The following is a 21794-nucleotide window of genomic DNA, read 5'->3' as shown; positions in this document are numbered from 1 at the left end:
CAAGTCCCCGCGACCCTGAATACAGGATAAAGCGGTATAGAAGGTGAGTGAAAGTGAATGCATCCAAAGGCTTTCCAGCAGAACATTGTCCAAAGCATTACACTGGCTGTCATGGCTTGCCATCTTCTTCACATAGCGCATCTCTTTCCCATGATATAAAAAAAATATGATTCATCAGACCTGGACATCTTCTTACATTGCTGCATGCTCCAGTTCTGTGAATAAATGTGAATAGAATGGATCATTACAGTGCATGGAACTTTAAAGTGCATGTTGCACTGTAAACTGTTGTGTCAATGCTTCCAGCAACCTTTTTTTATTTTTGTTTAAAATAATAAAACAAGGGGAAAAAATAATGTGATCTACTTCCTTTTTGGTGCTCTGAAATAACAAATTGTGAACCACATACAAGAATGTGTCATCTATGAGCTATTTCTTTCGAAGTGTGATCTTGCACAATACTGTCTGGCCACGGCTGATTTTCGCTCCCGACAAACATCAATAAGTCTTTGGTCCTGTTCACTGTTTGCCATTTCATAAACCTACTTTGGTAACACATTAATCCAACACATTAACTGAGAATTCACTATTCACTTTCTGCCTAATACTGTATACCAGTAATAAAACAATTACTGTTATTTACCTTCCTGTCCATGTATCAACTCCAAGTAAGCTTGCTATGATAGTCAGATAAGACGTGTTGGTGTTTTTTTTTAAAGTGAGGTTTTTAGTTTTTCTCAATTTAGTCACCTCCAGCTGGTACCACACTTGAATTCACTGAGCTCCTGAGAGTGACCTAATCTTTCATAAATATTTGTAGAAGCCGCCTGCATGTCTGCTTGATTTTATTACCTGTAAAGATAAAAGAAATTGAAACGAATTTTAATCGAACTGCATTAAATTTAGTTTGTAAGTGGACCAAGACACGTCTTTTTTGCTTGGTGTGCGCCAAGGTTCGGATGACAGGGTTCACATTTGTTCAAGTAAACCACAGTAACTGAGCAACATTTTGTGTGAACACACCCTTTTTTCTAAATCTCTGCACAAATGCGTTTAAAACTAGTGAAATCAGAAAAAAGGCGTCTTTTTGATTCTATGTCCAGATGGATTCAGCAAGTTTTGTAGAATAAAGGATTCCTTACTAAATATTGATTGTTTTTGGCAGTTTAACTGCATAAAATAAATTATTGTTATTATTTTTATTGTCATTATTATTTTCCCCAATACTTTTGGCACCATACTTCGATGATCTAAAGAGAGGATTTAGCATAGAATGTTAATGTAACTGTTCCACGCTCCAGATCACTGGGTGGCGATAATGCACTTTTTTCCCCCCAAACGACGTCAAAGACCAATGAAGAAGATGACGGCGGAAAGAGAAGAAGGGGGCGGTTCCTTGGTGTGTTTGGGGTAAATCCTGTTGTTAAGCCGTTAGCCTAGCATACTAGCTGGCTAGTTATTACATGTACAATGTAAGTACAATAACAGTGCGTGTATATGTTTTTATTGTTGTGTTGTATTTTTTCCCGTATATGACATTAACTGTATTGTCTTGAGACAGCGTTGAACAATTTTGTAAATAATTACGACTTTGTAATTTGTTTTTATCCACAAGCGATGCTAAATGTGTTGGAACAGATTAGCAGTGTTGCTCCGTTTATGTCGCTCTGTGTCCAGGTGACGCTTTCTCCCTCTCTAGGTGAACTACATAGGGTGTAATAATAGCTTGTACCCCTCAAGCACGTCCCAGTTTGACTTGAAATCCCCTCGGATATTATTTTTTACTGGTAAAAGTTTCATGTAGCATGAACGTATTATTAAAAATGCAATAGTTCATATTATTTGCCACTCACTTGGTTTACATTAAGTTTTGTAGATCACAAAAATCACCACAATGTGACTATCTGTGTTTAAGGACTGATCTGACTGATTCTGTGTTTTAACTTTTGCTGTAATTTTTGCTCTTGTGCTGTGGCTCCTCAGTTCTTCTCTTGGGCCGAGCTCTGCTTCAGTAAAGCATAAAAATAAAATTGTCTTAACTTTGAGATTACATGAATACTAACCTAAGTATTATACTCGCCTATTTTACCAAATACATAATATTATTTTTTTTAAAAGATAACCGCTACATAGCTTTATCTTTTTCTCAATAATAATAATAAAAATAAAAATAAATATTTTTAAGTGACCCTTGTGGCTTTGACCCCCTTTTCTTTTTTTAAATCGACAAGCATCAGGACATTACACACTCCCAATTAACAGTCAAGACGACCTGCCCTCTTGGGTGTGTAGACAGTTATTATATTAGTCTTAACGATTTTACACAAAATAGAAGAATGATTATCTGTGAATCACATATTCACAGTTTTATGAACTGTTATTCTGTGGCATTTCAAAGGGTGTGATTTTACTAAATGCATTGCTGTATAAAGTTAGATAAGTAAAGTTATAAAAGAAGTAAACACACATGCTTAGCCGGATGTTTATTTTTTTTATTAGTTTTTTTTAAACATGCACAATTAATAATGTAATACCATAATGTTTTTTACCTTGGAAGCCTTATAGCTGGGTAAAAATTCTTTTATATCTGAGACTAATCAAAATGTTAACCATCCCTTTTTCATCACTTGCTGATCACTTGGTTCATTTCAAAGTCAGGGTCAACTTTATTGTCAATTCTGCTACACGTACAGTGCAGGCATAAAGAGAATCTAAATTATGTTTCTCTCTTCCTCGTTACAAATAAATTAAATTAAAAAAAAACTTAAATAAACATAAAAAACATTAAATAACACAAACTTAGAAAAACAACTGAGGTGAGGTAATTGAGTTACTGTGCTGCAAAAAGGGACAGTTAACAACACAGAAGGCTGATATGGAGAAAAACGGAACTTATAAATGTAAAAATAGTACAAATAGTATATTGGCACCACATTGAGGGTATACCCTGCTTCATGCTCCATGCCCCCTGCGACCCAGTACTCGATAAGCCAGTATATAGAAGATGAACGAATGAATGCATTTGAGGTGGTAAATGTTGCAATTCCTTTATAATCCTGCAGGTGTTGCACTCTAATCTGTTCACACATGGGTAAGCAGCACAGTATCCTGTGTGCTCTGAGCGAATTATTTGCTAAGTTTATTTATAACTAACAAAATCTTACAAAATCACAATGCAAATCAAATCAGCACTTGGATATCATGATAATATCGGATCGGGTGATCCTAGTGATTCCTTCTCGCTCACAATTTTTATATGATGTTTGGGTTTTCTAAAACTTTTTTTATTGTCTGTGGCCACTTTACTTGTAAAAAGAAAAATTACAAGCATATGAGTGTGCGTCTAGTTGTGTGCCCAGGAGTGTTAAAATCAGGTGTTGTGACTTATCACTTTTTAAAAATATTTCGTGGTATTTTTCAAGAAGAAGATTAGAAGGTCACAAGATAAATGTGTCGCTCTGTCTACAGGCTGGTAATATATATTTGAAATTGTAGTCTAAAAAAAGTTAAATTAAATTAAATCAGTTTAGCCATACTGAATATCTTACATTTGTTTTGTTTTTTTCTTAACATATTCACACTACATACAGGATATAGCACATGCTGAACACATTGTAATAGAATAACAATTGTTTATACCTAATAACTAACCAAGTTTTTAATTTTTTTTTTGTTTGGTTGGTCGGTTTTTATAAATAATTTGATATTTTTTCCTTTTTTTTTGGTGGGGAAAACTTTACATGTATGCAATAGTGTGCAGTGTCCTTATGTTAGCAGTAAGACAAAGTCACAACTGGTGCCCGAAGTTGACTTGCCACAATAGTTCCAGTAATAGATGAGTCAGTGACTGAGAAGTTTGGATAGTTTCCAAAGGATAATCCACCCTAATCCATGTGTAATAAATTTCATGTCTTTTCCCATGCAGACTGTAAAGACTTCAGGCCCAGTAATAATGGCAGATGACATTCTGTTCGAGTTTCTTCACATGGAAATGGTGTGTCATATTTACACAGAGCAGATGACCCGGGAAGACATAGATAAGGTATATTATACTTGTATCTATACCTTTTAAAAATGTTTATCATCCAGCTACTGCATGTAGCTACAAAACTATGTACAGTTTGCCCTGTTTCAGAGACTATGAGGGACAAAAAACTGTAGAAAGACTTTTTTTTATGTTATGGTAATACCCCTTATTACAAAAAAAAAAAAATGTATCCCTTTTAAATTATACCTCATTGAACATTTATTGACAAAATTCATGTTGTAGTGACTAGTGTGAATATGAAAGTCCACTAAATGTATTCTTATTCTATATTACTACATTTAAGCATTTACAAAAAAAAGTTTTGGTGCAAAAATAAAAGAAAAATTGTGTTTGTCATATCGTTTTGGCCTACATATCTGATTTAAATACACTTATTCCTACTCTGAACTGACATAGTTTAGAATCCTTTCATTAAAATACAAGATGGCATCAAATAGTTGCCTGTTTGTGCTACTTGTCTCAGTGAAAGTAAATATTATTTTGTGAGATAATACCAACAGCCTGCATTTTAGTAAGTAATTAATGTCTAACTCTGCTTTCTTGTTATTGCTTTTTTTACTTAAATTAATTTGTTTTTTAAAGGACAGAGTAACGTGTGTGTCTGTATTAGAGGGAATGGGCTTCAGAGTGGGACAAGGCCTAATCGAAAGGTAAAACACACTTGCATGTTTTCTTTAGCATTTAAAAATTCCTATTAGAATAATTAGCAAATTCCCATTTTGTCCAGCAGGTGGCATTATGATAAAAGGTATAAGAGTGTATGGTGCTGTTTTTGGTCTCAACTATTTACCCTAGCCTGGCTTAGCATGTGTACCATCATACAGAATGTATCAAGAGGAATACTTTCTTCTTCTTCTTCTTTACTGATCTAATGTTATACTGTTAATAAGGTTTACAAAAGATTGCCCCACCTTTAAAGATGACCTAGACATTATGAAGTTCATCTGCAAAGACTTTTGGAACGGTATCTACAGAAAGCAAATTGACAACCTGAGAACCAACCATCAGGTATGACATTTAACTGGATATGGACCTAAATCCATACTGTGTGTGTGAGAGACAGTCTTTAAAGCATTTAATTTAACGTTGATTTCTATCTGCCAGGGAACGTATGTCCTACAGGACAACAAGTTTGCACTGTTGACTCAGTTTTCCTGCAGGACGCAACAGCTTGAAGAATCCTCTAAAGTAAGTTCAATTATTGTAGTAATTGCAAAATATTTTTAGAGGATATTGTCAATAATAAATTTTAATAGTTAATTTAAAGAAAACTCTTCTCATGTATGTTTAGTATTTGGCGTACACATGTGGTTTAATTAGAGGAGCGTTATCCAACCTGGGCTTGGAGAGTGTGGTAACTGCGGAGGTTTCCTTATTGCCATCATGTGAGTATTGACTTTTATTGGTAGTCAATTAGATTAAAACTAAAGAACAAAATATATTAAAATTGATCTATTATAGTTTTCTATGTAATAATAATACAAGTTACTTTAATACCAAGCTTTTTAACGCAAATATTTTATTGCATGTGTTATTGTTATTACGTTGCATGTTTTGTTACATATGCTGCCTGGCCCTCCCGCCCCGACTCCACCAAAAAAATAAATACATTTTATTGAGTCACCTTCAGCTTTGATTACAGCATACAGTGTAGTGCCAATTTATTTGTAAAAATGGTTTCTCATCCATCAAGACACACTGTTTCACAATTTCTCGAAGTTCCATCAAGGAAAGGAAAATTCCACTAACTCCCTGCTCATTCTGGTCGTCAAGTGACTTAGTTTTATTGCCACATAACATTCCTGTGGCTAGATCTGACCAACTGAAGCAACCTCAGATCATAACGCTGCCTCCACAGGCTTGTACAGTGGCCACTATGCTGATGATTGGTGTGTCGCTTCTCACGTTTTCCTTCTTATATGCTCTGGAATGGGGTCAATCTGGACTCGTTAAACCTTTTCCATTTTCTTATGGCCATACAGCTGTATAGTGCGAGTTCTCATCACATTGTGTGTGTGTGTGTGTGTGTGTGTGTGTGTGTGTGTGTGTGTGTGTGTAAATGCCTGTACTTTCACTGTTAAATATAGCTCTGATTTCTACTGTCCTTTTTTATTTTTTTTAAATCATGCAACCTTACCAAATCTTTGTGATCTCCATTCGTGTTTTTTTTTTTTTTTTTCCAGACTACATTATTTCCACACAAATGGTTCAGCACTCTCCATCCCGGTTTTAACAACATGTTGGGCAGTTCTGAACCCAATTTGTTAATGTTTTTATTGGCTAGGCAGTGTATGTTACATATGTTCTGTATTATATGTTTCATTACTCTTACCTTTTTGCCCATTTTAATAGGATTTTTTTTTTCAGGCAAATTTCAAGTTGTGATCCAGAAAACCTAAACCCTTGGCATATCCAGTCTGTCCAAATCCTCTGAATGTAATAACATGGATCCTTAACGTTTACAAAGAACTGGATGTTTATGGCACTTATTACTTCAGACAGGGTTACAGTGACGTCACTTACACCAGCTGATGCATTCATCATAAATAGTTATAACGTTGGTAATCAAATGACTTAATGCAAGAAATGGTACTTGAACCTTGCTTATCAAATATAGAATTTTGATTTCTATTTTTATTCAGGATAAGCTACAGATATAAAAGGTACTGTTATTTTGGTAATAAGTGCTCAAATGTAGTGTCATGCAGTAAAACAGTTGTCCAAGGTACTTTACTGAATTTTCTTACTTAAAGCTAAACACAGCACTTCTCAGCATAATGTGTAGAATGTAGTCATATCTACCTCTTTTCTACAAAAAAACATTTGCAGTGAAAATGCTGCAGTTTACTAAAACTCAGAGTTTGTTGTTGAAGGAAAATAATTTATTAAACAAGTAGAATCTTAAATGTAATTGTATAACATTATTTTTTTACATGGAAATGTGAAAGCTCGTACAAACTGTAAGCGCACTGTGATGACCTAATTTTTGATTTCGTATACATTTCAGCAAATATTGTGTAGCAACGTTTTATATTATTATTGTTATTGTATAATTTGTTAAATTATTTCAGGTAAATTAATTTCTTTTACAATAGTGTAGTTAAAAGAACCAAGAAACAATTGTTCAAATGTGTTGTACACTGGATCTGGGTTAACATGAACACCGACTCCACAATATGCAAGCTCTTTGTGAAGTGTGTTTTTCAACCCGAGCTCCAGCTGTCACATGCAACTCCCTTCATTAAAAGAGTTTGGCTTTTTCTTAAATGATTTTCATGCTGTTTGTTGTGTTAAATATTTTTTTTGTTCAAGTGTGCAAAAAATAATTATGATTTAGTTTTTAAGTATATGTTTTTTTTTTTTTTATATATCTGTCCCCTTTTGGATCTGTGCTATTTCTACAAGGGAAAGTGACTTTTTGTATTGTTAAAAGAATAAATAACAGCAGGTTTGGAGTTAACTTATTATTTAGACACACATGAATATCACAATATCTTCTCTCAATTTCCACTAAATATACAATTCAAACAAAAAACAACATATTTATATAATTTCTGTTTATATTTATTTATTTATTTTTACATACACAAATATATACATACATGTCATAGAAAAGGATGTTGTCATGTTTTATTCTAACATAGTCACTCTAGGTATTATTTACAAATAGGTCTTTAAATTTAATGAAATGTTTTTGAGGTCAAAATGCATACTGTACATATGTTTTGATATGGAATCCACTGGCAAATGGGAAGGTTTGAGGTCAGACTCTTCTGATTTTGCACATTCCTGCTGTTGAATGATCCGGAAGTGATAAAGTCTCCATCTTCCATGACCTGTCTCAGCTATCTCATGCTCACGACAGACACAAGCAATTTATTGAGTGATCATGCCAGCTTGTTTGCAGTACACCCACTGAACAATTACCAGTTGTTTGCTTCTGGATAATATTAACTGTGTTTATGTTGTCTAAACCTTTGGTGTTTGGAGGCCAGTTTGTAACCTTTGCTTAGCTATCTAGGCTGTTCTGACTAGTCCTAAAAGCCCCCCAGACAGAACTTGTACATATTAATCAGTATTACATATATACAGTAAGTGTACACACTTCTATTTGATATACTATGGTATCTGCTATTTGCATTGCTTTAACATCAATTATATTTTATAGATTACCAATGAACAAGAAAACGTCCCCTTGTTTCATTACTAGTATCACACTTAATTTGATTATCACTGTATTGTCATGTGTTTTTTTTTTTTTTTAACCCATCACTGTTTTGCTAATAATGACGTCATGAACATGAATCAAAGGCACTCCAAAATGAGCAACTATATATACACTAATCGTGGGAAATCCCTTGATGATTCTCTTCTCTGCTGCACTATTAATGAATGAAACTGAAACTTGTTGTTTACGGCAATGTTCATGGCTCAGTCCTCTCTTTCTCTTCACCCCCAACCCTCTCTCGTTCCCTCTTCTAGTGTCAGAGTAGGATTAATGGAAGTATGGGAACTTGAGGCGTAGACGAGCTGCAGCTGGTCCATCAATGCATTGAACAGAACACCAAATCCCCTCCATTACAATCCACTGGCCTAAGTGCTGTAGTTTTACTGTGCAGCCTTCACAGGCGTTCTCCATCTCGCATTCCAGAGTGCACTGGAGTCATGACTTATGTAAGCCATTTGGGGAATGTCAGGCCGCCATGAGTTTTTTCACCTCATATGTTGTAAAACACATTTTAAGGGCAGCCACAATTAAGCTATCATCAAGCATGGATGTTTGTGTCCTTTGTGAAATACTGTGCATTCATATTTTATTCGGCTGAAATCAGTAAACACTATCTCCAGCAGATGCTTCTGTTTGTCATTCTGCAAAACTAATGTGTCTAAATGGAAAATGAGTGTCATACATGAACAGCTACTGGTTAAAGGGTTTTTTATTCTAAAAACGGAATAATATTTTTTATTATTATTATCATTATTATTTTGAATTTGTGTAAAAAGAAATTGTCTAAATCTTAAAAAAATAATAATTACAGGGAAATTTTCTGCTGTTAAAAAAAAAACGCTATATTTTCCTAAAAGAGATTTGCAGGGAAAAAAGCAAGTGAGGCCAAAGCCTTGTCGTGGGGTGCGACAACTTATTATTTAATCTAAATTAATTGATTAATTAGTTACCGGGTTGGTTGGTTGGTTGGTTGGTTGGTTGGTTGGTTAGTAAGTTTGCTTTAATGCAGGACTGTGAACAGTTACAAAAGCATCATTTTAGTTTCAAAAGGTTGTCATATAAGATTGGTGTAATATTTTAATAAAAATATAAATAAAATGTGCAAACGTTTTAACGCTAAATTTCTTTGTGCTTACGTTGATAAATGCCAGTCGCCTCAAAATTTACAATTTTATTTATGGCGCGTGGGATTTACATTTACTTAGGCACACATACCCATAAAAAGCAGTTCTCAAGGAGAATTGGAAATGACAAAATGATGACTTAAAAAGTGAAACAGCACCTCAAGCAGCATTTGTGAAATTTTCTATTGAGAGAGCTTATATTTAGACTAACTCTTGCTTTACCTTATTTGTCATAATTGAATGGCCAGTCTTGTCTTACTGTACGGTAATTAAAATTGTACAAAATTAAAATGTCAGCAGTTTTGTGGTTTTATGTCAATTAAGTAAATCTATGCATTAAATTTAACATTAATAATCTATGCATTAAATTTAACATAAATTTAACAGTAAATCTATGCATTAATAAATATAAACATTTTTCAAACTCTAATAAATACCTAAATGCTCCTTAAACATGGTATAGTATGTTTGTTCATATCCAGTTCGATATATGATGCGTATTGACACTTTGTATTTGTATTTTGTGTGTCATGTCGATTAGACTTTAAACGAATTCCTTAACTAAACCATACCCTGGCATCATGGTTTCTGGACATGTTTTATGAGAAAGGATGGCAAATTTCCTCCTGTTGTGTTCACCAACAAATGTAAGATGTTTAAGAGAAAAGATTAGAAACCTGTGCAGAGGGGTGGGCAGGTAAGGTTGCGTTTCAGAGTGGGATACAATAACTTCTGATTTGCCACTCTTATTTCAAAAGGGCCAGTTTCTTTGTTAGTGGGCAAAAGTGGACTGCAATAGCAGGATGTCTGTGGACTTTTGTGCAGTCAGTGAAAGGATTAAGAATTTGAAAAGGAGTTGGGGAAATACCAAAGTCTTGTACCTAATCACTTCCCCCTGTTAATGCCTCCTCTTGATTAAAAGAAGGAAAGAGACCATAGGGGGATATCGAAAGGATTTGAGAGTTAAGAACCTGTTAGGAATAGACCATGTGAGTAAGAGCTGTCTCTCAAAACGCTTAGTCTCCTGAGTAGTCGGTTCTGCAGAAATGAGTCATGGCTTTCCATATTTACCACAAAATACTTTGACTTTATATTCACTTCCTCCAAAGTTTCCCAAAAGACCTCGAGCACATAAATAAAAAGTCGGATGTTCTCAAGGGAAGCCCCGGTGCTCAAAATACACATGACCTCTGCATGAAAAGACAGTATTAGTAACTCTTGCCTTATCCATCCCTGTTTACCTAATGAAATGCTGCGTCAGTGGTAATCCGCACATTGACAGTCACTCAAGCTCACAGAGTTCTTCACAGCTGACTCACATTATGTCACTGCCACTGCAGGCCAATGGGAGGGAAAAAAAACTTTCTTTGTTCACCTCCTTAGTCACTGTGGACCCCCTTCCCTCCTTCTCCCTCCTCCTTTCTTTTTATCCCCTTTCCCCCCTCTTGTTCCATTTGGCATCTCCATGGCAATAGGACATTTGTGTAGTGATGGACAGTGTAGTGTCCCTCCTTTTGCCTCATCTTCACTCTTTCCTGTTCGACCCGTACAGCCTGGAGATCAGGACCCTTTTGTGTGTCCTTTTCCAATTCTGACTGAATCAACAGGCTTGCTGTTAGTGAGAGCGTAACAGCAGCGGGGTCTGGAAAAGGGCAAAAGGGGGGGCAAGTAGTGACCTATGACCCTGGTGCGTTACCTGCTGTGTATGACCCATGTGTGTCCAGCCTGTGGAGGAGCTTGACTGAATCAGAAGTTGTGTTTTTAATGGATCCCAGCTGGATCTAAGGAGGAAAAAGCCGATCTATCTGTGAACCAATTACAGCACTGAGAACACAGAGACTTTGTTCTGCCAGCTATGATTTCACATCACCAACTCTCAGCCATGCAGAAATGAAAAGGCTTAAATGCAATAAAACACTCTAAACAAAAATCTCATTATTATTACTTTTACTCCTGGTTCTCAAGGGTTCTTATTATACATTTTATTCATTCTATTTGCAATAAACCAACTTTTCCAAGTCTCTATGGAAAAAAATGTCCCAATACTAGTGCAAATAGGATAAGGAATAACCCTGTTGTGTGGACTAACTAAAACCCTGATATATAGGGGTTAGTGTGAGAGTTTTGTATGGGAGAAGGTTATTTTGTAATACGGGCCAAAACCAGGGATCTGATCTAAATAATTAGGGATAAAAATTTCAAGATGTGTAATTATAGGAAAATTATCATCGTCAGGGTGACGGCAATGAAAAGCAGGATTTTATTATTTTCCAGTGACATCATATCCCAAAGATTTTTATTCCTCTTATATGACAACAATTACAATATTTCATTCATTTTTCCATACCACTTATTAGGTATAGGGGCCTGAAGCCTATCCTGGGCAGCTCAGGGCACATGGAAGGGTCGCCATGGATGTGGTGAAAAAAAAACTTTTAGCTGTAAAATGTAAAGTTTACATTATGTACAAATAATAAAATAAAATAGAATGGCAATGGAATATAGAAACCATGTTCAGAGTGATGTGCAAAGTCAAAGTTCAAAATGTGCAAATGTGCGTTAATATGTAATGATGGATAGTGAGATAGTTTTGTGTGAAAAGCAAATCAAAGTGTTACTACTTTGATATAAAACCCAGAACTCTATATTATCTAAAATTGTAGAAGGGTATAGTTGATGCTGTGAGATTTGATAAAAGAACATTAAATAATGCAAAATGTTAATTATAAAAAAGAACATATAGACCAGTAACCATACACCCGCTCAACATCATTTTTAGGAATATGATCTTGCTTTATATTACCACTAAAAAAAACACCATGGGAAAGAACTCACTGGGAGAAAGATATTACCGCAGATAAGACGCAGTATATAGAACTGGAGAGGGACGTCAGCAGTAGCACCTAAGTGTCTCCATATGTTTTAAGCCATAGCTCATCCGCCTTAACCCTAGTTGATGGGCAACTGGAGGTTTCGGATGAAGTGCTGCCCTTAATGTCCACCCAACCCCCACCTGGTTCATTTGCCTTAGGAGTAACAAATCAGAGCAATATCCAGACTATCTGTCAAGTCCTCTTAAGGAGGAATAAACAATGTGATGATAAGCCTGGGTAACCCAGTCCTGGTCTGGATTCGAAAGTCATCTGCAGGCCAGGTTGCTGAAGTAAAATGGTAGAAGACAAGCAGGGGTTATGGATTGGGTTAAATAATACCAGAACATTAAAGCACTTATCTGGATAAAGAAATTGCCGTATCAGTATCTACTAATATCAGTAACTACCGATTAATTCTGATTAACCAGTAAGTTTTTTGCTCTTCTACAATACTCTGAATTCCCCTTTGTGTTACCCACTAAAACAATCTTCATGATTACTGCATGCTTCATGGAGCTTGAAAACAACTGCATCAGTAAGTCAATCCTTAAGATGCTATATTCTGTCCATTTAGATGAGGCTTGTTTTTATTTCCTAAATGTTTCCAAAAAGTCAGTACACTTAATGCTGGTCCCAAGCCTGGACAAACTGGGGAGGTTTGCATCAGGAAGGCCATCTGGGATAAAACAGGCCAAACGTAAGTGATCCGCTGTGGTGACTCCAAACAGCAGCAGCTGAAAGAGAGAAAATTGTGCCAACCTACGTAATTTAATGACTGTACTCCCTTTAACAAAATGACATTTAAGAGCCAACGGTTTGTGTAAGCTTGCTCCCCCATGTTTATATGGATTTCCTCAAAGACATCTGGATTCCTCCTACTGTCCATAAAGAATGCATAAAAAGTGGCTGTGCTGAATTGCCTCTCTGTGTGAAGGAGTTTGAATTATTTCTTTATTTAATTATTAATTTTGTACTTATGGTATTAGGGTATTTCTGATTTAAACATCAAGTTCAATTTTAAAATATTTTATATATTTTTTATATTAATTATTAAATAACATCTTATATAATTACTATAAACTAAAAAAAAATCAGTTTTATGTCTGACTGTATAAGTCTGGCCAGATTTTGTCAAAACATCTGGCTGTACAGATAAAGTCACATGCTCTAAGATTTCATTCAGCCACCTTCAACTTTGACTACAATACACAATGTGGTGGCCAGTTCATGTGTGAAAATAACAGCTGATCAGATTATTTTTAGCTTTAACTTTTTAATTATTTCTACAAACCTTTTTACCTGTCAACGATGGGTACAAACGTTTGTTTATAGTCTTGAATAGTCCTTAAATTTTAATTAACCTTGCCGTGACTTACTTCTGGTCAAGTTTTATGTTTATGGTGGTATTCAGCCAGTGTTCTGTATACAGACTCACGCACTGGATTGGCTTTGTTTTCTTGTTCTGTGTTTGGCTCCGTTTAGCACATATGAAATGAGAATCCTGAACGTGTGAGCTAAGCTAAGACTAGAAGCAATACATGAAAAAATAATTACTTTTGCTTTTAATTAGTTTTTGTTCATGCATGTCTGGAATCACATCCAAAGAAAATACTATATAATGTTTTGTACTGTGAATGAATATGTAGTTCTGTGTAAACAAGCTTTGTATTCAGTGGCTGTGCTTTTAGTAGGAAATGTAAAGGCATACATCTTTGTGTCTTCTTCCATCTTTCTTTAAGCGAGGCTCACAAGGGTTGGCTCTCAGTTCAAACCCACCCTTTATGAGCGAGTCTGCAGGAGGAACGCTGTGCTTGCTTTGTTCAGCAAGTAAAAAAAAAAAAAAAACAATGCCAGTGCTCAGGCAGACACTGGAAGCCAGATCTCCAGGGTTGACCCCATATCTCATTAGAGGAGTTTCTGAGGTTTATTATAAGGGGATGGTTCTGATGGAAGCAAAGGGAGAAAGCTCTACAAGTTGGGGGTGAGCTTGCTCTGTGTGTGTGTATGTGTGTGTGTGTGTGTGTGTGTGTGTGTGTGTGTGTGTGTGTGTGTGTGTGTGTGTCAGGCTGGTGGTGGGGGCAGTTCTCCATTCCTTTACAGCAAGCAGATGTTCTGCTAGGACCAAACAGCTCCAGGCACTAAGTGAGGCATTAAACGTTGCAATACCCAAATACGCCTTCAATAAGACTCCGAGCATTGAGGGATGTGTAGGGTTTTACCAGCTATTCTAGTGTGCCCACCCCCCACCCACCGCCAACTCACCCACCTACCCCATATAAGTACACATTTCCATGCTTCTGAATAGCCATTAAAGAGCCAGCTATAAAGGGGGCCAGCAAGGAGCGGACTTTGAAAGGAAATCTGTACGATCCAGGATAAGATTGGGCCCTTGGTAGGGAGCCTGAAAACAGCACACAATATGCAGTCCTAATAAACATCCTGTGGGACCAGAGCTTTTTTTTTTTTTTTTTTTTTTTGGGAATTCACTGTTCTTCTGGTTTTAATCAAAACAATCTTTTCTTTTGGGGTTTAGATTTTTTTGTGTGTACGTTTGCCACATAGTCTAAATAGAACACTTAAGCCACCTACCTGAACCTTTTTTATCCCAACAACAGTGTGTGTAAAGTTAAATTTTCATTGTTGTGATGCTCAGTGCGATCTAAACCTCCACATGCCAGGAACTATCAATCTCTCGTCTAAAATCATAATATGTTCTCTAAAGCAAATTCTTCAAGCAAAATGTTTACCAGCAACATTTTGTTAATAGAATTAATAAGTAAAATGTGTTATGGCATTTCTGGGGGATGATTTCTGCATGAAGAAACAAAGAGAAAGTTCTCTGGCATGTATTTAAACTCTTCTGCAATAAAAAGGGAAGAATATAATACAAACTGGCAGTGCAGTTCAAAGCTTTACTATAAAATGACCTCATAACCACAATACTCCTGTAAAACACATGAATCTGGCAATAAATCAAATAACAGGTTTACATTAATGTGCTCTCGATTATTTGTATATATATACAGTACAGGCCAAAAGTTTGGACACACCTTTTCATCTATCTGTCAATGTGTTTTTTTTTTCATGACCATTTACATTGGTAGATTTGATCAAATTCAAATTTTATTTGTCACATACATAGTCATACACAGTATGATATGCAGTGAAATGCTTATACGACTGCCAGGGAAAAGCTTATACATAAGAAATAATATGAATGAATATACTGTACAAATAAGAACTAAATATCTATAAAAACGCAAAATATCAATATATCAAATATAGAAATATAGAAAAGAAAATAGAAATAGGAATTTGTCAAAAACAAATTTAGAATTTTGTATTTTTTTTAAACTTCTCACTGGACGCATCAAATCTATGAATGAACACATGTGGAGTTATGTACTCTCCACAGTCACGGGACCTGAACCCAATCGAGATGGTTTGGGGTGAGCTGGACCGCAGAGCGAAGGCAAAGGAGCCAACAAGTGCTAAACACCTCTGGGAACTCCTTCAAGACTGTTGGAAACCATTTCAGGTGACTACCGCTTAAAGTTCATCGAGAGAATGCCAAGAGTGTGCAAAGCAGTAATCAGAGCAAAGGGTGGCAATTTTGAAGAAACTAGAATATAAAACATGTTTTCAGTTATTTCACCTTTTTTTGTTAAGTACATAACTCCACGTGTTCATTCATAGTTTTGATGCCTTCAGTGAAAATCTACCAATACCAAGATAGATAGATAGATAATACATCTACTTTCAACATAATCTCCTTGCTTTTCAAAACACTTTGTCTATCTGTCAAAAAGTTTTCGTATTCCCTCATTTAAAAAAATGCGCTGCTGTCTTCACTTCTTCATCAGAAGTGAATCTTCATCCTCGTAGGGCTTCCAGGGGGCCAAACAGGAGAAAGTCTGATGAAGCGGGATCAGGATTACAGGGAAGATTCCGTTCCTTACTCTGCCGTGTCCCGTCCATGTCTCTATGTCTCGTCACCAGTAATGAGTCTTTTTACTTCCTTAGAGTATTGGTCAAAACTTTGTTTGCGGATATCTAAACGCTTCTGTTTTTGCTCTTCCATGAGTTGTTTCAGACCACAAAGAACAAACCATAGCACGCTGCTCTTCTTTTGTGCAAATCACAAGTGGGCCGTTCATTAATGTTCGCACCGCAGTTACAAATGAACTGATGTAACACGTTTACACCTGGGGAGACAGTAAACCTCGAACAGAAAGTGCTAATAAGACAACAGAAGACAACATAAGAGGGGTGCAGGTTTTTTCACTTTTATGTGTATATATTACAGTATGTGTATGAATAGTGCAAATATTTTACAATCCATGTTGATCCTGATTGAGGTGGCTCAGAGCTCACTGCAGTCGTTCCTGTGAACATTCAGACAGTGGAACATCTGATCCTTAAGAAGCAACATATAATTATTCATCAATCTGTAGAAGAAGCACTGTCTTCTATCAATCTGTCTGTGGGAACTGTATACACCACATTCACCAACACCACTTGCACATTACAGGAACTCAGCTGGGAGTTATTACCACATCCCCTGTATAGTCCTGACCTTGTTCAAAGCCATTTCAACATGTTTAGGCCATGATAGGATTGGAGCATTTCAGATGTGACGAAGACAGTCTGATCCTGGCTCCAGAGTACTGAGAAAACTTTCTACCTTCATGGTATCCATGCACAAGTGAAATGCTGGGATAAGTGCATTAGTGTAACAAGGGATTATATAGAGAAATAAAGGAAGGTTTCACTTTCATAACTGTTCTATTGTTAAGTCCCGCTTTGACTTGAACGCAACTCATATATTAACAATACATTTACAGAGACTGGAATTAGAGCAGACACACCACATAATCTATGGGTAAAAAAAAAAAAAAGATTTAAAAGTATGAGGTATTATAAAGGTGCGTTTTAAAGTATCCAGGACAGGTTCAATAACTGATTTTTTTAACTGCTAGAAAATGAAAGTGAGGGAAAAGCATTCCATAATTTAAGCAATGACAAGTTGTAACTATAAATGCCAAAATGTTCAATTATTATTGAATTAAACTTTGCATTACTTGGCAAAATAAAACACTTTGGATATTTTGCAGTTAGAAATTTATAATAATAATAGAAATAATTATTAATAATAATAATAATAATAATAATAATAATAATAATAATAATAATAATAATAATAATAAATATTAGCCTTTTTTATACATAATATATTGTTATAAATAACAAAGCTAATAGTGAAGCATGTCTGATTTATTTTTTAATGTGACGCCAGTATGAAACTGATTTTACATCTATTTCAATCTTTAATTAATGTTTATATTTTTATAATTATAGTTTTGTCTATTTTATTTACTTATACCCACTCAAATAATTGCTGTGTGACTTCTCAAATTTCTTTATATACTATTGATTTAAGTAAAATTTTAGTAAAAAAAATTCAGAGAAATTGTATTGTATCCTACAATAATATATCCGATGCACCTACATGGTTGTTTTGTAAGAACTTGCTATGGTTTTTGCAGGACTTGTTTCCTTTAAGGTAACTGGACACCTGTTGCCCTTAGGACTGGGATTGCTGGCCCCTATCTCCTAAACACACGCTCTCAATCTTCGAACACAAACACACACACTTAGGCACTTAACCTCAGGCAAAAGCAAAACAATGCGGAAGGTTTACCTTTCAGGTTGTCGTAAGTCCAGATCGTTTTGACTTGTCTAAGTGTGGCTGCGTCGCCTGGTCCTAGCTGTGTCAGGACCTGTAAGATTGATGGTCCTACTTAGACCAAAAGGTTAAACACAGTAAATATCACAGCTGTCCAGTCGCACTGGAAAATGGAAAGGGGGGGGGGGGGGGCTGAAGATGATGCAGCACCTCCTGGTGGAACACGATGCAAATGTTTAATAATTCTAGTGAATTAAATATTCTGTAAACAGTTCGTGAAATAATAAAAGCATTTAATGATGTTGTGTGTAAATAAAAATATAATTGGATTAAAATGGATAACACTTACAAGTACATAAGCATTTGTACATTTAGATAAACTGGGTACTAACGCTTCAATTACTCATTCATCCTCTAAATAACTTCATCCTTTATACAGGGTTGTGGGGGGCCTGGAGCCTACAGTATCCCAGGAGACTTAGGACACAAGGCGGGATCCACCCTGGGCGGGGTGCCAATCCATCGCAAGGTATGTACACATACACACGCTCATTCACACAGTATAGGCAATTTGGGAACGCCAGTTAACCTAATCTGCATGTCTTTGGACTGTGGGAGGAAACCGGTGTACATAGAGGAAACCCACCAAGCACAGGCAGAAGGCACAATTCTTTTGTGTGGCAATTCATGTATTACCACATTACTAAACTTATATATGTTTGCATTTGAAGTGGTAAAATGTTGCCGTTTCTCTTTAACCCTATAGGTGGTGTGCTCTAAGCTATTCTCACATAGACAGGGAGCACAGCATCCTGTGTGGAAGGAGCATATCATTTGCTAGGTTTGTTTAGAATTGAAACTCAATCTATAATAAAAATAATAATACTATACAATCTGGATATTTTTTAAATCATGATACTAGAAGAATCGCAATATAAATTGAAAATAGTAAAGGTATTGTGATCATATTGTATCAGATGGTCTCTTGTGATTCCTATCCCTACTTATACTATAGGGAACTTCAGTAGGTTTATATGATGTTGTTATTAAACTTTTTGGAAAACACCATGAGCGTGATAGAATGCATCCCACTTCTGTGCTTGTGAATGGCCAATTCGGACTAGGACTAATTCGGACAACTTAACTGTGCATGTACTGCATCTAAATAAAAAAATCATGCAACATTTTGGATCAAAATTGCAACACGGCAACAAGAACAGACAATGGCAATAGTGTTAGCAGTAAGCTAGCCCATGAAAGTTAGTAATAATGCTAGTGTTGATGATTACCTTCTCATAAACCTTCTTAGGTAAACACTTCCTTAAGTATGAGGCCGATATTAATTTACAGATTTGAAGTACAGACGGCACATTTACACCAGTCACAAGGACAAGTTGACAAGGTTCAGGCAGAAAAGTACAAGTTGCAGCCTCGCCTTTAACTGACTCATCAATTTATACCATATTTCACCACATATAAAGCATTTAAAATAATATAAATGTTAGACAAGGTAAAATGTTATTAAAAAAGATTAAAAACCATTTTGACATGATTGTGCTAGATATCTAAAGAGATATGTGTGATATGTGTGTGTGTGTGATATGTGTGTGATTAAAAATATCTAAAGTATAATATAAAGTTTATGCATTATGCCATTATCAGTTTACTTTGTATTTATTTTATTATACTAATATACAACTATGACCTATAAAGAAACATAATAAAATTATTTATTAGATTATTATTATTTTTTAATAATCATCTAATAAAGGCGAAAAAAAGACGTAGTATCTTATATCTAATATCTATACCCAAATATATAGTACAAAAGTAGGGAGCATGAAGAAAAGGAGTTGAAAAGGAAATGTCTCTGTGTATGCGAACCTGAAAAAGTATCTGAAAGCGGAGTCTTGATTACTCCAGGAACATCATCTCTGTGCTGTTGTTCACTATAGGTGGCTAATTGTAATTGCAAATAGCTTGTGTTCCTGTGGTTTAAATGTGTTAAAGGCCTTTTTAGCTGGATTTTCTTTTTATTCCTGTGCACATGTTCAAGTTACTTTTTTATTACTTACTTTTTATTACAATATCATAAAGGTAACTTTGCTGCTGTTGTACTAATACTATACACACATAACCATGTACATTATATTGGTATTTACATCATTTAATCTACAAATGACTGTTGTAGTTAGTTAGTTAGTTAGTTAGTTAGTTAAGTAGTATATATTCAGCCCTGAGAAAGTGGACATCTGTGAGCCTGAGTAACAGCATAACCACACACACTCCAATGAGCAATTTATCCGAATTCTATCAAAACTGATATTTAAAATAACTATTAAAAAAACATGGTGGCCTATTTACAGATGGCTAGAATCTGAATCTGTTCTGTTTTGATATTTAAGAGACAGCTTTTTCTCCGTATCATAACTTTTGCTAAAACAATATGGAGCCCTTTATTCAGACGTCCCATCAGTGTGCACAGGGAATGTAAAAATGAGTCATATGTCAGTTCAGGTCACCGAAGGTCACGAGCTACATGAATCATATGCATAAGTGGTCCTTTTTCAAATCTATAAACAGAGTGTATAACGCCTTTTGAAAAGCCTTTTGTCACTTCACCCATGTGCCTTTCTTACCTCGGATCCCCGCACTCTCAATTAGCATAAGAACAATTCTGTGAAGCGAGTGTGAAATATCCTTTTCATGTTCTGTTATGGCACTGAGCACACAAGCTATGACTCCAGTGCATGTTTAAAAGGACAGGGTTTAATGCCTAACGTCTGGTAATGGCTTCCAATGGCAAGACCCGGACTGCCCGGCTGCAGGATCCATTAAAAGTTGATTGACATTGTTCTCTGTAGGTTTACAGATCATTTGCAACGGAATGTCAGAGTGCTGTATGTGTGAATGGATTCAAATGGGGTGTGAATGCACTTGGTCGTATTGTCTCATTGAGATGTAGCGAATGAAAGACCAGCGTGAACCAAACATCATATAGTATGATTGGCATTTTACGACGAGTCTCTAAACCAGACAATGATCCACGATTTTTAATGCTGTTTATAATTGTAATTTTGGCCCGATCGTGCATTCCTAAACACCCACATGCAGCAAAAAGAGTGACAGGCACTCAGGGGTTTGTCTGTGCAGTCATTTAGGATGAGTGATTTTGTGAGTGGGGGTGTATTTTAAGGCAGCATTCCTCTTTGCCCCATGACACTGTTGTGATTAAGGATTAGAGCAGAGAGGGCCTTCAGCCATCTTTGCTCTTTCCTAAACAATCGCCCCTTCCCCCCCTAACCCAAAACCCCTGAGCACCCACCCTCAGGTGGGGGGTGGGAGCATTGTTAGGCCAAGAACTTTTTACTCATTATGTTCTAATACCCTTTTGCTCTATCAGTGGAGAAGGAGGCAGAGCTCTCCCATGCCCTCACACATGCACACACACAATCAAATCTCGCCCCCTCCTCCTCCACGATAACCACACACCCTGCCCTCACTTGCCTGATTAGCAACAGTCTTGCATCCACCGTAGTAAATTAATGTCCATGTGCCCAAATCAAGATACAGAATAGATGTGTAAAAAATATTTTATGTGTTTTTTTTTTTTTTAATATATGCCTTTTCTACTGGATGAAAAGGTTTTAAACTGTCCCAGGCTTTGTTAAATAATAAAAAAAGAACATTTGAAACAAATAAATAAATAATATTAAATTATGAAAAATGTAAATAACAAAAAAAAATTAAATTTGAACATTTAAGTAATTATGATGTAATAATAATAAACATTAATATAAATATAATCCCATGGCCTGACATTTCTTTTAGTTCA

The 21794-nt window shown here is 35.8% G+C and overlaps 1 protein-coding gene across 1 annotated transcript; it reads left to right on the top strand.

Moving 5' to 3' along the window:
• The first annotated feature begins 1370 nt into the window (after positions 1-1370).
• trappc6bl (trafficking protein particle complex subunit 6B, like) lies at positions 1371-7519 on the top strand. Its single transcript, XM_053506838.1, has 7 exons — positions 1371-1472; positions 3926-4042; positions 4631-4698; positions 4939-5056; positions 5153-5236; positions 5340-5433; positions 6416-7519. Exons 1-7 carry the CDS (start codon positions 1464-1466, stop codon positions 6445-6447), a joined length of 522 nt encoding a protein of 173 aa, XP_053362813.1. The 5' UTR covers positions 1371-1463; the 3' UTR covers positions 6448-7519.
• The last annotated feature ends 14275 nt before the right edge of the window (positions 7520-21794 follow it).

This window comes from Clarias gariepinus, chromosome 11 (assembly GCF_024256425.1).
Source record: "Clarias gariepinus isolate MV-2021 ecotype Netherlands chromosome 11, CGAR_prim_01v2, whole genome shotgun sequence".
NCBI lineage: Eukaryota > Metazoa > Chordata > Actinopteri > Siluriformes > Clariidae > Clarias > Clarias gariepinus.
The sequence above is the reverse complement of the archived record's forward strand: the minus strand, read 5'-3'. Positions and strand labels throughout refer to the sequence as shown.